The following is a 17,075-nucleotide window of genomic DNA, read 5'->3' as shown; positions in this document are numbered from 1 at the left end:
CTTGCAAATGACGCTACATCCATTGATGTCACAGTTGTGGAAGTTGATCGTTGATTCCTCTTGGCTACTTTAGCAATATACCGATCTTCAGAAGGTAGAGCAATCTTTGTTCGACCGGACATGTCTCCGGACAGCTGTTTGGCACGTCTGAAATTGTTTCCATATTCGCGAAATTATCGAATGTACAACCAAAAAGGGAGGAGTGACATCGTGGATTGACTGTCCTGTTGCAATGCATCTAAACAATACACCAGAGCTCATTATGTGCCATTCATCTTCGTTCAGCCATAGAAACATCAAAAATTATTTTACGAAAATTATAAACACTTCGCATCAGCATTTAAATCCTCAAAACTTTCAGAATGCTGGTATATTCAACGAGTGCCTAATTAGCATATGTTCGAACAGTAAATCGTGATTGGCTTGTGACATTAAACAATAGCATATTGACACCTGCAGCTATTTTTGGTCACACAAATTCGATCACATTATAGAAAACTGCTTGTATGAATTGCGTGCTTAACTTCTGGAAGCTGGTGTTATGTACAGAAAGATATTATGATAATTATTTAATGTTTTAACTTTACGATAACATTAAAAACAACAAAGTGAGATAAAATATTTATACATAGAAGAATAAACGGCCTATTTAAAACCTGAATTGAAACTATTAAAATAAGAAAATTACAGATCAAAGCAAATTCATTTTTTGGAGGTTTCATTTTTGGTGCCAAAGCCAATCATAAAAAAATGTTCTTTGAATTTTAATACAATGGTAATTTCATGCTTTTCTCATATAAATAAATATAACAATGGAAAATAAAAAGTATTGTGTTCAAGGTCTTTCTCTTCAATGACCTCTTTATTCACATTTCCCTGATTATTTATGGCTTTTAAGGCCTTTCCATATTGCTTATTACATATTTAGTGGTACTTCCTTGCTTAAGTAATTTTGCTTTGTAAATCTATCTATAATAACAACAATAAAATCCAGAAATTAATATATAAATTCAAAATAAATTAATTAAAAGTAAATTACTTCCATCATTTAATACTTGAATTTCCAGCCATTTGTTTTTAAAAGTTTGAAGGCAAGTTTGTTAATTTTAACTTACTAGTTTGATCTTTAAATTTCTAATTTATTACTTGTTTTAAACTGTAATGTTTAGATTGTATAATTTTTTTATCTTCTTTTGATTTTGAATTAACTTTTAATATTCTAATATATTTACTTCTGTTTTCAAGTTTGAAAATGAAAGTGTAGGGGATATGTCTTCTAAAGTAAGCATCTCGTTTAGATTAATTGTGTTCTTAATGAGAATCTGTAATTTTAAGATTATTTGCTATTTTGTTTAACCGTTTGGATCGAGTATTAATTGTGACTTAAAGTTCGGATCTAGCAAATAATTTGATGCTTACTTGGAAGTAAGATGAAACACTATCTAAGTTGTTGTTAATTGATGGTAGATTGGTTTATCCCCTTGATAATTCAATTAATCTGCGATCAATGACAATAGGTATTTTTTCAATACTTAAACATTTGGTTTTGGTATTTTTGCGATTAAAGATTTTTCTTAGCAGATTTTTATGTTTTTAAACAAGCAGATTGAAATTACTATTTAAACTAGTGATTTAAATTCTGACTGAAAATTTTTAATTCATGGTTTTAAATTTAATTTGTGTTTCTTGGAACTATATGGAAAGTATTTTTATTATAAATTATTATGAATATATGTATATAGCCGTAATCAAATAAAAAATGCTCAAGTGTAAAAGTTAAAATAGGCAATTAATTTTTTGTAGGTTTTCAATAAAACTGTACCGATTTCGAAAGCAATCAGGCACAGGTCTCTCTTTTTCAGAATCAAAAAATGTTTTGTAAAACTTTCATAGGAGAAATATTTTTTGCTTTTGAAGAAGGGGGATTTTTTTTCTGATCGGCCTTGAAATTGGTAGAGTTTTCTTCAAAACTGACGGCAAAATAAATTTGCTTTTTGCCTGTTTTAATATATATTTGACTGTATTTGGTCCATTAATGACAAGTAAATTAATCAAACCTTTCATGCATTATTTGCAAAATATATTAGAAAAAAATTAAAAACGAGAGGGAAAATGTGATTAGTAAGCTTTTTCTGTCGTTTATTACAAAAGGCAGTAGCCATAAAGATTTAAAATAAGTTAAAAATAAATTTTAGTAAGGAATAACTTTCCATTGTCAATGCTATTCAAAACAGTGAAGTTATTACATTTAGAATTTATTTACATTAATTTATTTATGATACAAGAAGAAATGCCTTTAATGCAAATAAAGAAGTTTCATCTTTTTCACTTAATCGTGTAAGACTATCAAAAGAAAAAAATGGTTATATTAACTGTCACCTCCGTTTTCAGTGCCGAAGTCAGTATTTTATAATCAGTATATTACGCATTTGCATTTAAACACATATATCTAAGAATGAAAAGTCTTTTACACATTAATATACATAAAACAAATATAAATAGTCCAGCTTTGCGATACAGATAACTTAAGTGCATTAATTTTTTTTTTCATTGCCAGTTTTAATTTGAATTCGCTGGAAATTCTTTTCTATGTTGGCAGTCCTCTCGTAAGAGGTGTCCTGTCTTCTTCTCCGTGTCTTTTTTTCATAAACCAGTAAATGGCAATTCCAATCAAAGCTACCACCACAATGACCACGATAACAATAGCAGCCACCGTACCTGGTGGCATGGGGGGCTTTTTTGTTGGAGGAATGGAAGTTGAAGTTGTAGGCTTGGCTGAAGTAGTTATTGTACTGCTCGGTACCTCAGTAGTGCCGGTAGATGGCAATGAAGTAGTGATGTTAGCAGATCTAGTAGTGGTAGGAGGTGCAGTTGTACTGTTAGAAGGTAATGAAGTAGTGGTGTTGGCAAGTATTGTAGTAGTGTAAGGAGATCCAGTAGTGCTGCTGGAAGATTTAGTAGTGTTAGGAGATGCAGTTGTGCTGTTAGAAGGTAATGAAGTAGTGGTACTAGAAAGTATTGTAGTAGTGTTAGGAGATCCAGTTGTGCTGTTAGAAGGTAATGAAGTAGTGGTACTAAAAAGTATTGTAGTAGTGTTAGGAGATCCAGTTGTGCTTTTAGAAGGTAATGAAGTAGTGGTATTAGAAAGTATTGTAGTAGTGTTAGGCGATCCAGTTGTGCTGTTAGAAGGTAATGAAGTAGTGATGTTAGGAGATGCAGTTGGGCTGGTCGCAGGCACTGTAGTAGCGTTAGTAGATCCAGTTATGTTTCGGGACTCGGCAGTGCTATTAGAAGGCAGTGGAGTAGTGGTAGTAGTATTTGCGGCATTGCTACTACTGGAAGCAGCAGTAGTCTTTCCAGTATTGTTACCATTCGTTTGTGCATATTTTTCAGCTGAAATGGGCCCTATAAAAGGAATATATTTGTTTATTTTAAACTCCATATTTCATATGAAAGTAATTACATATAATAACAGTGGGAAAGTAACAAATAGTAAAATATTACCACACAACAGACGATACAATAATAAAATGTTAGAAATAACGTGTAATTACTTTACTAGTAAAGTTTGATAGAATTCAACCTTAGATTGGTTTTAGGAAAATAAACATTGCATTTTGAGAAATGTTCTGCAAAACAGTTTTATACCTTGAAGAAAAGGGACCTGTATCAGTTTCAGTTGAATAAAAAGAATTCTATAAACTATAAAATCAACGAAAAGCTAAGGTAGCTTTTGCTTGTTTCAATTTGAAGTGTTTTCCCCCTTACATTAAGCAGTAATGAGCATTAATTTCCTTATTCTTTTCTCTAACCCACTCCACACATGCTTCATAGGTTTTAAATCCGTAGAAATTGGAGATGTTTTGATAAATTCAGAACAACTGTATCATAACATTCTTCGGCCACCTGTGTTGCCACTCATAGCAGGGGTCCCAGGAGCCTGTTTTCAACAAGACAATGCTCGGCCACACACAGCACGGATCTCACAAGACTGCCTCCGCTACATTATCACTCTTACCTGGCATGCTCGATCTCCAGATTTGTCACCAGTCGAGTATATCTGGGGTCATTTGGGACGGCAAGTTGAACAGCCTACGAGATTGGCCGAATTAGAGGCGAGTTTACAGCAACTGTGGAACGAGATGTCTCAAGATACCATACGGAACTTGCATGCCTCAATGCCCCCTCCTATCGCATCGTGCATTCGCGCTAGAGGTGGTCCAACAGAGTATTAAAACTTCCGTTCATGTGTACTTTTTTCTGCAATAAATTATCCTTTTTTCCTTGATTTTCTAATCACTTACTTATATCAAAGTAGAACTTATATATGTAAAATTTCGTTTCATTCTGACAACACTTTCTTGGTGCTCAAATTTTTATGGTAATGAGTGTATAACATAGTTGCTTACTGTAGATTTTGCGAAAGTCAAGCGTATGTTTCTTGTTTCTTGTTAACGGAGAAATTCCTTCTTGATAATCGCCCTTTGTTTCCATGAGCCCTACATATCTCTTCTAAAACGCTTCAGCTTTTATTGCAGACCATTCTTCTAAACCTGCTTGATAATTTTACATTACTAAATTTTGGGTCTTCTTTAATTTTTCATAGAATGAATCTGTGATTTCTTTGTGCAAACTTAGGATTACAGAACACAACACCGTAGAGATGATTCTAAGCTTATAGTGAATGCTTCATCTTCAGCTAATATGATAATGAATGCTAAATAAATTAGGAAGGAAAGAAGAACTTGCGTAAAAGGATATAATAATCCTGAACTGATGAAAAAGTGTGGAGAAGAGTTCAAAACCTATCATCATGAAATCCATGATTCAGACGAGACACTTAAGGTCCAATGAATAAGACAGTTTGAACACAGACACAAGTAGTTTGATAGAATTCATCGAAAATAAGAGAAACACGAAACGATTCATCTTGAAAACGCCGTTTGACCCCTCTGGGTTAATAACTCAGTTCCCTGTTAGACTGAAGTTCTTACTACAATAACGTTGGGTTCGAAAATTGACCTGGAATGACAAACTTCCTATAGATATCCATAAAGAGTGGGCAAAGTGTTGCTGTGAGTATACTCATCTGAGTGAGATTACAGTTCCAGAATTATTTCTAACCCCGAATTTGATTTGATAGAGATCCAGTGCTTCTCAGATACCAGACAAAAGGCATATGGTACGGTTATTTACGTAATAATCAATAATTAAAAGCAAATTTCTGTGACATTTGTTGCATCTAAATGTCGTGTTGCATCTGTGAAAGCAGTTTTCTCGTCTTTGAATGACTTGGAGCACTAGTAGCAATACACCTACGTTCTGATGTTCAAAGGTTGTTTCTTCAAGAGAAACCCTCGAAAATATTCTATTCGACAGGTGCCAAAATTCTGCTACGCTAGATTAATGTATAGAGCAGACCTCGGATGTAGAACATGACCCACAGGTCACCGAATGACTCGTTTCATAATTTCATGTTACCCGCTTGAGTTCCAAAAGTAAAGTATAATATATAAAAATAAATTATAAAATATAAATATGAAACGACCTGGTGGAATGCATAAAAATAGACCGAAAAGAAATAATAACAATAACATTTTTGTTTGATTATAAAGCTGCAGTAAAGAACATTCATTTTTAAAAATTGTAACATAATTCCAAGGAGAAAGCGGTAAATTTGGCAAAGCTGATTCACAATCCATACTAATCCCAAAATTTGCTATTTTGCCGCATTCAGTTCAAATTAAAAATACAAGCAAATATTTTCACACGGGAAATTTACTTGAAGAAGAGGAACAGCTTAACTACCAACAATTCAGATGTTTGTATTCGTCTTAAAGACTACTAACTATAAGCCAAATTTGACTAAATTGACGTCACAAGTACAGCATCAGGGGAGCCATTGATATCGAAGAGAAAAATTACTAAGTTCATTCAGTTGTATTTGCTCTGATAATAAGTATTATTAAATTTAAATTTTTACCTTTAAAGCGTATTGTAATTCTTTTCTCAGAATTTATCTTGTTATTCACCAAAAAAGAATGTTTTATGGTGAAAATACCCCTGAATCGAAACGTGTTCTTAATACACATATATTGGTTGGTTATGACCCACAGCCGAGAAAGGTTGTCGACGCCTGGTGTAAAGTAATTAGAAGTTTTTCAATGTCAGGTTCGGCGAGGGTTTCAATGCCCTTGCCGAACCTGGTCCTCTCAAGTACGAGTCGAGTATGCTTCTCCAATTACACCACGAAGGCATACAGAAAGGAAGAAGAAAATTCCTTATATACTTATCCTTCTAAAAGGCGACTGGGATTAGGGAACCCAGTCGCCAAATCCTGGTGGCGAAGAGTCATTATCCACCACCGTTTAGTTCGGGCGCCACTGTAGAGTCTTTAGGATTTTTAAACTAGGAAACACGAAAAATGAGCAATGCCCTCACCGGAACTCGAACATCTGGAATACGCGTCGAGTATGCTACTTCAAATACACCACGAAAGCATGCAGAAAGGAGGAAGAAAATACCTTATAAACCTCTTCTTCCCCTCCCACCAACCATTCCAAGGTATCTTACGTCTCCCACATAACTCTATCTATTTTTATGTGGGTACTAATGAAGGAAAAAAAATAACACTCAGAAACAGCAGCGAAAACAAACACTGATAAATACTTAGACGAAAACGACTCGTCATACCAGATATTTTGCGTTGTGTAAATAAAATAAGGACTTTACTGTTAATATGAAGTGGAACGTTTCAGTATATTTCAGAGATGAAACCACATGAAAATGTGAAAAGTATATTAATCAGAAACATGTGAATGGTGCTGCATTAGATTCTGTAAACAAACTTGTTTTTGTTGAAAGTTATCAATGGAAGAAAATTAAGAAAAATATCTCTTACTTTTATTTATTTAAAAATGGATAACTGTTGTAGTAACAGAGAAAAAACATCAACAGTTTGGAAGTTACGTTAATGATACCATATGATTCGAAATGATTAATTAATTTCAGGGTTCTACAGGGAAATTATCTCTGTGAAACAGATGCTTAATCTGCGTTAATTCTTAAATTTACTTTAATATGAAATTGGCTTTAAAATCTCTGCATCATACACGGTTTTTGAGAAGAAAGTTACTTTTCTGGCAAAAGGGCAATCTTAAGTAGAAAATATGGAACTTATATCTTTCGATTATGTTAATCTAATCAGTTATTTTATGATTTAGATCTTTACTGTTACTTCTCTTTCCGTTTTCCTACCGGAACACAATTTAGATTGAGTATTTAAGCCGAGGTTGTTGAATTGTAAGACAGAGCGTGTTTCTACCTCTTGATGTCACATTACTAGAATTAGCGAACTCAGATAAGATTGCATTCTTCAGGTTTGAATTATAGTTGCAAACATTCAAATTATTAAACCGGTGACAAGTTTGAGCCAACTTCGTGTTAAATCATTTGCGTAGCCTTAGATTTAGTTTTAAATTTGAATTTACTATTAGTTTAATTTACATCGAAGCAAGTGTAATTTGTAAACACGAGTCATGCATTTATTTTTCAATTCTGACCTAATAAAAAGGTTTGAATTCAAAGCTTCTATCGTATTTACTCCCGTATTTTACCCCCTAGTTTTTTAACGCTAAGTTCTGAAAATTAAAAAAAATATTCGTGCAATTCCCCCCCCCTTCCTCGATGCATTCAGAGAACAAGTTGGCCTACATTTTAAAGTGATTCGTCTATATAGTGATTCTTTTCGTTTCATTAACAAAAACAAACCCTAGCAAACTACCTATAAAGGTCATTCAGAAACGTTCCCATCTAATTCTTAAACTTTATACCAACTTAACACAAAAACCGATCAGTCACAGCGAAATAAACAAGAACTGATATTCAGTCCATAATTCCGCTGAATCAGCTGCATATACATGGTTAGCATAAATGATTCATTCGTTTTGAAAAGGCCATATTTAAAAAAAAATATTTTACGTACACGTATAAAATATATATGAAAAGATCCACAAACTCACCAAGTTTATACAGCCTCCACAAATAGTCAGTATGTGCCCATTTGGTAAAGTGACCACACATCCCGATTTTGGGGGGACAGTCCCGCTCTTTGGAGGACTGTCCCGCGACCCACCTTTTTTTTTAAATGCTCCGCTTTTTAGAAAACATCTACATTTCTTATTTTAAATGTACTGTAAAAATATATTACCTATTATTTATTAATTATTATAGTGAATATAAAGAAATAATTAAAAAAAAAACACATAAAATGCATGCAGAGTAAACTAAATAGGCGATGTAACGAGTTAGATTTACTCGCTGGTGTTCGATCATTGTCGTTACGTCTCATAAAGGAATATGTATTGTTCACGGAGGATCATTAGCTGAAGGGCTATTTGCTTTCCACACCATAAACCACAATCAAAGTTTCAAGTCAATTGATTGTACGTCGCAAATGATCAAAACACTGTACGACAAAAATTTGCATGTGCAAGGACAAAAACCGAAGCAATTATTTGTAATGTTTTTTCACCATATTCGTTTTCGCAATTGCAGAAATAATTAGATAAATGCACATTTTATGTCCATGTATTATGATGTTTCCAACCACAAAGATTTAAAATTATTTCCCACAATTGTTACACTTTTTGATCCAGAAACAGGAATTAAAATGAGAATATTAGATTTTGTTTCATTGTCGGGTGAATTTAAAAAATATACGAACCAATAAATCATACTTTTTATCACAAGATAAATGTCCAAGAATATTGCAGCTTTTTTGAAAATGAAACCTCACAAATTTGGCTTCACTTCATCCACAACCAAGCTATATTATTTCACAATGATGTGAAAATTATTGAAGGGGACAAAATTTCAACTACGGAAGTGTCAAATGATATCAATAAATTAAAAACAAAATTGCGAGAAAAGAATTGATAACGATCACGTTCCTTTTAGTTATTCGAAAGGTTGGTGTTGGTGTATTTAATTATGGCAAAGCATACGAGGGCTATCTGCCTAAAGGGAGGGATGCCTTTCGTGGAGGACTTTCTAAGGGAAACTGGCTCGTATACACGTTACACATGGGAAAAACCACGAAAACGCCCATGCAGCCAGCCCGTTCGCGGGATTCGAACCTCAGACCGAAGTACCAGTGTTCAGCGTCTTTACCGCTCGGCCGCTGGTGGGCCAGTTATTCGAAAGGACATCACTAGGTTGGAAGAACAAGGTGCCATTAAACAATCAGAATTTCTGAAAGAACTCAGAAATTTTTATATAACTGCTTGGAATATCTTGAAGAATGGATAGTTCAATTCGAGGATATTAAAAACTTTCATTGGGGGACATTCAAAAAAGGAGATATTACGGTAATATGTGGAAAAATCTTTTGAATGTATAAGCAACCATTTTCCGCACAATAATATTTTCGAAAATGATCTTTTTGATGAAGTGTCATTGGTTAAAAAGATAAGTTACTGCTGAAAAAATTAAATGTTGGTTGTCTGCAAATGTGGAGACAGACAAAAAGGTCGACAGAGTTATTCCTTCATTTTAAACAGAATGATATTCCTTATGAAAATATTTTGAAAATTATAGATCACGCACTCTCCCTTCCAGGAACAAATACAGCAACAGAATGTGTTTTTTCTAGTATTAATAAAATATGGGCAATTGAAAAAACGCCAGCTGAACATTAAAACTTTAAAATCTGTATTAAGCCTAAAATATAATTTGACTAATTCATGTGAGAAATTTCACGACATTTTAATAAATGTTTCGAATCTATTGCAAAGTATTCACTCGGATAAAAAATATGACGGTGAGAGAACATCATAATTTTTTTAAATAAAATATTAAATAATTTAAAAAACATACTATTCAAACTATTGTTTTTTACAAATATTTTTATAGTTACCAATAGTTAATAATAAATATATTTTTGTATATTTAGAGACAAGTATATGGATGTATATAATGAAATATATTTTTTTGAATTATTGGTATGCTTTCATAACTAAATTATAATTCTCATTTCATTCCATTTGTCCCGCTTTGTCTCAATGAAAATGTGGTCACTTTACCCTTTGGTGGCATGACACAACGTCTAGACGATAATCGAGCTCGTCCAGATGTTCTCCCTGTCAATTGACCAGATTTTCGGAATACCATGAAAAACTGTGTGGAAGATTTTGCGTCAACGATTGCATTTCAAACCGTACTATGTTTAGCTCCTGCAACAATTAAAGCAGGAGAATTAAACCCATCGACTAGATTTTTGCGTCAACATTGGGGGACGAAGATTTCGCCTCCCAGATGATACTCATCGATGAAGCAACCTTCCATTTATCCGAGAAAATTGGTGAAATAGTGAAAAAAACTTGGTGAGTATGTGGTTCTTTTCATATATTTTTCATGTGCGTACCCGTAATATTTTTGAAAATATAGCCTTTTCAAAATGAATGAATCATTTACGCTAACCCTGTATATCTTCTGTAATTATTTATGGGTGAATCGAGGCCTCAGAAGTATCCCAGACACTGAGCAATATTCAAGTTACAGAGAAGTAGAAATAAAGCTATGTTATTATACATTGTAATGTAAATATTACTATGTAGTCTTGTCGGAATGTAGTTTTCTTTTAAAGAAATAATATTGTGATAAAATAGTCTGTAGTTTATCCATGATTACTTTTCATTTTTTATGGTATTACTTTTAACCGCGCCTTCCGGATATAGACTTATTCGCATAAATTTCTCCTTTCAATTTTGCGACAATAAATTTTTCAAACCAAAAAAGGAGAAAATACCCGGAGAGATATGGTAATTAAAGAGGCACCAAAAATGCATGTGTTTCCGTACCAAATAAAAAAAAAATGAAATTTTAATAATTTTGATTGAAAATATTATTGTAATGATAATCAAAGCTTGTTAAGTGTTTTTAAGATATCATGTTACCCGGAACATTTCACTAATATTCCGAAAGATGTTTATCCATCGTCTTAATTCCTAATTTAAATGTATTATCTTTTATTTATATTGTTTATTTTACAAGGATGAAAATGTTCGAAAATTTATTTGAAAATTACTTAAGAATATACAATTTTTTTAGTCCAAAGGGGCTTTGTCCCTGAAGGACTATTGTTTTCGTTTTGCGATTTTGCGTTGAATCACTATAAATGTCCGTTTCATTTTTCAAACTGTTCCCACCAAATTTTAGAGTCCTGCATTATATTTGAAGAAATTAAATAATGAAAAATCTGCAGAAATGTAGGTATATTTCTCGCATTGTGATAAAACAACGGTACACAGAGCGATCGAATTTTGAATCACGTAATCCTCCTACGAATATGGGCATGTGGAAGTCCAAATTTGAAATTAGGAATTTGTTTTATGATCGATTTCATATTTTGTAAAACTTTAACGAATTTTTTGATTAACAAACTCAAGGATTTCAAAGCGAGCAATGGCAACACTTTACTGGGGGGAGGGACCTTTTTATCTCCAGCGCGCGGAACTGCGTATCGGAAATTTTAAAGATATGCTCATTTTAAAATTATTTTGAGACATTGCTATTGAACTGAATTTTATGGTTTAAGTGCAAAGAACATGATATTTAATAAATAAAGGTTACACACAAAACGTTAAAAAAACGCCCCTTTGGACGTAATTTAAAATCTGAAACTTTTCAGATTTATTTTATTTTATTTGTTTATTTTATTATTTTTTATAAGAGTACGGTAAAGCCTCGAGGGTTATGTGCCTAAGAGAAGGGATGATTTTGTGGAGGACTTTCTAAAGGGAACTTGTTCATATACACGTTACACATGGGAAAAATACGAAAACGCCCATGCAGCCAGCCTGTTCCCGGGATTCGAACCTCGGACCGAACTACCAGTGTTCAGCAACGTTACTACTCAACCGCTGGTGGGCCTACGATTACACAGTTATGAAGAAAGAAAGCGGAATCCCTGTTTTGATTCAAAGGTTGGCATTATTGACAGAGCTTCAAGTAGACTTCACCAAATACTGTTACTTATGCAAATGGAAAAATCCAGCAAATATCATCCAAAAAGTGACACCCGAATATCTACATGAAAATATTGAACCTGCTGTGAAAATATCATTAACTTATTTGTCACAGCTTCTGTTACAGCTGTGTATCATTAACGTATTTGCTACAGCTGCATATAAAGAATAAAATGGATTCTTTCATTGACAAGAGAAATTTCCTGTTGCAAATAAATTTTTCCTCTGACACAAATTAGGCAATTTTTTCAAAGCTTTACATCACAGGCAGTTGGTATGAAATAGAGGAATTAAGAATGCTTGGGATACATTTCAGAAAGTTAGCATCTCTGAAGCAAAGAAGAAATTAGAAAAGTGTGAGGATTATATGAAAAAAAATTCTTTATTTCTTTTAACTTATATATCCTCAGTTTCCGATTTCATCACGATGTTATTGGTTGAAAAAGAAAATGAATCGAAAATATCGAACCCAACTTTAACGGCTGATTACTGTCGGATTCTTAATCAGAAACTTGAGTGTCTTACAAAAGGTAAAACAAAGTAATAAAGCAAAGGTACAGGTTTGGATAATTTAATTTGTCTTATATGTAGTTATGATTAATTAAATTTTCTTATTTAAAGATCTGTCTGCGATAAAAAAATAATCACTTATTAGTTTTATCTTCATTCTCTCACAAAAACTGATATTGAAAACTTCCATTATGCTAAAATGATATTCAACTATGCAAAATCTATAAAAAACACCCAAAACATTTCAGGAGGGAAAAAAAAAAAGGCTTCGTAATGAAGCACCGCATTTTCCTGCGCTACCCTTTTGTTTTTTCTTTGCTTAATAAGAAGATATGTCGTAAATATTTCAGTTAGGTATTTTAAAATATACAGAAAAAGTAATTACATTATAAAAATTATTTAAATGCATATAAAAATAACAACATATAATTTAAGTATTAGTATTTTTACGCAGTGGAAATGTTATATAGATTTAAAAAAAGAATATTTTCTAGTTCCACCGTCTTATTATACATGAAACATTAGAAATCTATTCTAACCAATGTGTTTCTAATTCAGTGTAGTAGAATGTCATATAAGCAATAGGGTGTCAGTATAGTAAACTGTTAGGTGGAAAACAGGAGGAAGATCAAAATTAAAATATTTACCTTTTATGCCAAAAGTTATAAGCAAAACACACAGCAAAACTTTATCTATTTTTGTCGCCATGTTATTTCTAAAAATGGCGGTAAAGTACCGAAAATTCTGCCTCTTTGCAATATCAATAACAGCTCGCAGTCTATCGTTGTAAGATAAAATACGCCTTTATCACACCTTTTGAGAGCTGAGTCTATAAAGAAATATTCAATTTCCCCTAGCGATAAAAAGTAACCAGTTACATACAGTCCTTTGAAATCATTCGCAAACTTCTCTGATAATTGTGATAATATCTTTTTTTCTTAACCCTGTACCTGGAAAACTCGTGATTTTCTCGAAATAAAAGAACAATGAGCTGTAAAGTAAAAGAAAGGCATACACCCTTTGACTCAGGATTCAGATCTAAAGAGATCGAATATATTAGGTTCTATGGAATTCAAAATGCATTTATAACGTTCAAGCACTTATGTTTATTTCATAGGATATTAAGATTCCTAAATTAAATATGATTCCTGCGTTAGCTCACATGTTTATTTATAAAATAATTAAAGAAATCCTATTACCTTTAAAATTTTAAGCTTATTTGTTGTCACAAAACTCTTGAGAATAAAGCTTTAAGAGAAATGCTTACGTGGATGCCTTTTCAATGGAATTCGGTGTTTTCACCTTATATCTGGGTAAGTAAGCAAATTATTTGGGATTAAATACGTATAAAATGTCTCATAAAAACACACACACAATAAATAAATAAATAAAAAATTTGAAACCTTTGAGATTTTATATTACGCCCAAATGGGCTTTTTTTTCATTTACACACACATACTCGAGAGCATTTGGATTAACGTCACATTGGGCTAAAAATATTTAAAAACGGCATAGCCCACCAGCGGCCGAGCGGTAAAGTCGCTGAACACTGGTAGTTCAGTCCGAGGTTCGGATCCCGCGAACGGGCTGGCTGCATGGGTGTTTTCGTGATTTTCCCCATCTGTAACGTGTATACGAGCCAGTTTCCCTTAGAAAGTCCTCCACGAAGGCATCCTTCCCCTTTGGCAGATAGCCCGAGTGTGTATGGCCATAATTAAATACACCCCACGTAAAAACGGCATATCTTCAGAATTTCCCTTAGACAGTTTCGCGAGCTGGAGATAAAAATGTTTCCTTCTCTACAGTGTTGCAACTACTAACTTTGAAACTGCTGAATTTTTAATCAAAAATTCGTTAAAGTTTTACAAAATATGAAATAAACAATATCGTTAGTTATTCTTTTAGTTCGGGTGCCACTGTAGAGACATTGTTTTTTGTTTTTAAACAGGAGAGGTGAAAATTGTGCAGTGACCTCTCCGGGACGCATATTTCATAAGTGCACATCAACGTAGCCACTGAGCGAGGGGTTTCGAAAATGGACCAATGAGCTTCTTTTGCTCTTGTGACGCTAAATCTTCGTGCATGTGAGCGTATGTTGTTTACATTTTAATTTGCATTTGTTTCGCAGTTATAAATGTATGGCATAAAAGTAGAAAATCTCGTAGTGCTTTCGTTTCATGAGTTTAATGAGTCGCTGAGATTTCACTTTCGCGATTTTTATCATGCATCGATATTTGGATTAATGTTCACGGCATATTATCGTTCTTTATACTCAGAAAATGACTCAAGCTACAATTAGCCTCGAATACGAATTCTCTTAATCCACATTTACTAACAAATGTGAATTAAGAGAATTCATGTGTATAGTTTTTTTTATTATTTTTTATTGAACTGAGAAGGACTGGAAGTGTTACAATGAATGTTTTCCTATTTCAGTGCTTGCATTCTTTTGATTTTGACAGTGTAAGATTCAGAATACATATTGTGTATGATCTAATTATATCCATTGTTAACATTAAAAGTCATATGTGAGTAAATTGAATGTATTCGTTGTTAATAGATAAATTCATTCTGTTTTATGAGTATTTCTTGCGTAAACAGGATATTTAGGAGTGAGCAGTTATTAAATGTGAAATTTAACACACTAAATGCAAATTAGTGAAGTTCACCTTGAATAAAATTCTGCATTCGCTATTATTATAGAACATCTTTTTCATATAGACTGCAATAAAAAGTGCTGACTTCTATTTACATATATAACTGGTGTAAATATTTATCTCATATGCATAGTTTTATGTAAAGATAACATTTGGACTCAGATGTGTATCACATATTTCTTACGTCTTATTTGTCACTTATTAAGTAATATTTCGCATGAATATTTTTGCAAAATAGTTTCGTGTGTGTATTTATTTCAAATTCTTTCAACCAGGTAGTGAAATCTTTATAATTGCTTATAATTGATCTAACTTCACAATGAAAATTTTCAGAAGAAATAGACGATGTACAGAAATTTGTAAAGGAAATTGCGTGGAAAAATATTTTCAACCACCTTGCTGAAATCTTAAAGCGTGCGAAAGGTCATGTGACACGACAGAAATATTACTGGATGCTCATTGGTCCATCCTAGAAGCCACTCCCTCGGTGGCTACACAGATGTGCACTTGTGAAATATGCCTCCGGGACTCGAAGCACGGATCTCTCGAATACGCGCCGAGTGTGCCGCCCATTACACCACGAAGGCATGCTAAGAAGGCTGGAGAAATATCTTATAATATCAGCAATGATTTACTTTCAAGATTTCATTTTATTTCCTAAAATCACATGTAACAAAGAGATTGCATCGAGGAATAAACAATGGTTAGTCACAGTGATGATACGAATTTAGCCTAAATCTGTAGCTATAAAAAAGTTAGTTAAACTCTTTTTTTTTTTTTTTTTTTTTGTTCAGAAATGTATTGTTCAAATTTTTTTATCGTAAAAATTGTGTAACAGCTTTCTGAAACTTCCGAAATGAACCCATTTTAATATGATGTGTGTAATTTTATGTATATATACAACCAAATACCCAAGCGTTTGTGCAGGATCATAAAATTTTATGTCTTTTGTTTGAAATTTGCTAAATTAAATAAGCTTTCTTGTATTTAGTGGAAATTCTCAATTTTTGAAGTCGCTGTACTTTGTAAAAGCGACTATATTTATGGAAAAAACAAACCCCGTTAAAAATATAGAGTATAGAGGCGTTTAAGAAATACCATACTAAAGCCGAATTTCATGACTTATGTCTTAAATTTATCTATTTGCATCTGTCAGTCCTTTCACAAACGTCAAAGGGTATATTCTAAGTAAGAACTGCTGAAAAATATTTGTTAAAAAAAACATATATTTTTTTCCAGCGAATATTTGAGTAGACTACTTAGCAGACATTTTAATTTTTCTAAAATAATGCCTCTTTTAACCTCCTGCAAATGCCTTTTCAAAGTTAAAAAAATAAATTTAAATAAATTTGTATTTTAGAATAGGTATTGTACTTTAAGCACAAATTTTCACCATTTCAGATTCTTAGAAAGTGGAATCCTTGATAAAACACACTTAAGGGAAGTATTATAAGACTTTTTATAACATTTTATTTTCTGCTTACTATTCTTACAGTGCTCACTCATTTACATTTAGTTCCGTCTGTCATTATTTTACAATACATTTAACTGATACTGATACCCACAAATTTCAGAAGAAATAGGAAACAGCCATTTTAATCAGAGTTTCGTTGGTGAATTATCTTTTATTATCTTTGAGAACGAAAACGCAGTTGCGATGAGGTCCAATGTTTGAATTATTTTTGTATCTTTCACTGATAACTGAGAGTTCAGTTGCTTCTTTCATTTTCGATCTGACCTTATTTTTACAGAACATATTTCCTGTAGTTTCGCAGGTTAGCAAATAGAAGATTTGTTATTTTCAAATAAAGTTCGAAAATTACCTTCATTAACTCATATTTAGAATTTACAGATTAAAGTCTCTCCATGCATCTGTAGTAAT

At 32.7% G+C, this 17,075-nt stretch overlaps 1 protein-coding gene across 1 annotated transcript; it reads right to left on the bottom strand.

The window, feature by feature from the left end:
* Positions 1–2,234: 2,234 nt before the first annotated feature.
* LOC118201749 (uncharacterized) lies at positions 2,235–13,355 on the bottom strand. Its single transcript, XM_035374212.2, has 2 exons — positions 13,184–13,355; positions 2,235–3,405 (listed from the first exon to the last, which is right to left on the bottom strand). Exons 1-2 carry the CDS (start codon positions 13,242–13,244, stop codon positions 2,588–2,590), a joined length of 879 nt encoding a protein of 292 aa, XP_035230103.2. The 5' UTR covers positions 13,245–13,355; the 3' UTR covers positions 2,235–2,587.
* Between the last annotated feature and the right edge of the window lie 3,720 nt (positions 13,356–17,075).

Source organism: Stegodyphus dumicola, chromosome 7 (assembly GCF_044657685.1).
Source record: "Stegodyphus dumicola isolate Sdum_Otavi_A_Nest chromosome 7, ASM4465768v1".
Taxonomy (NCBI): domain Eukaryota; kingdom Metazoa; phylum Arthropoda; class Arachnida; order Araneae; family Eresidae; genus Stegodyphus; species Stegodyphus dumicola.
Note: the sequence above shows the minus strand (reverse complement) of the source record. Positions and strands in the feature narration are given on the sequence as shown.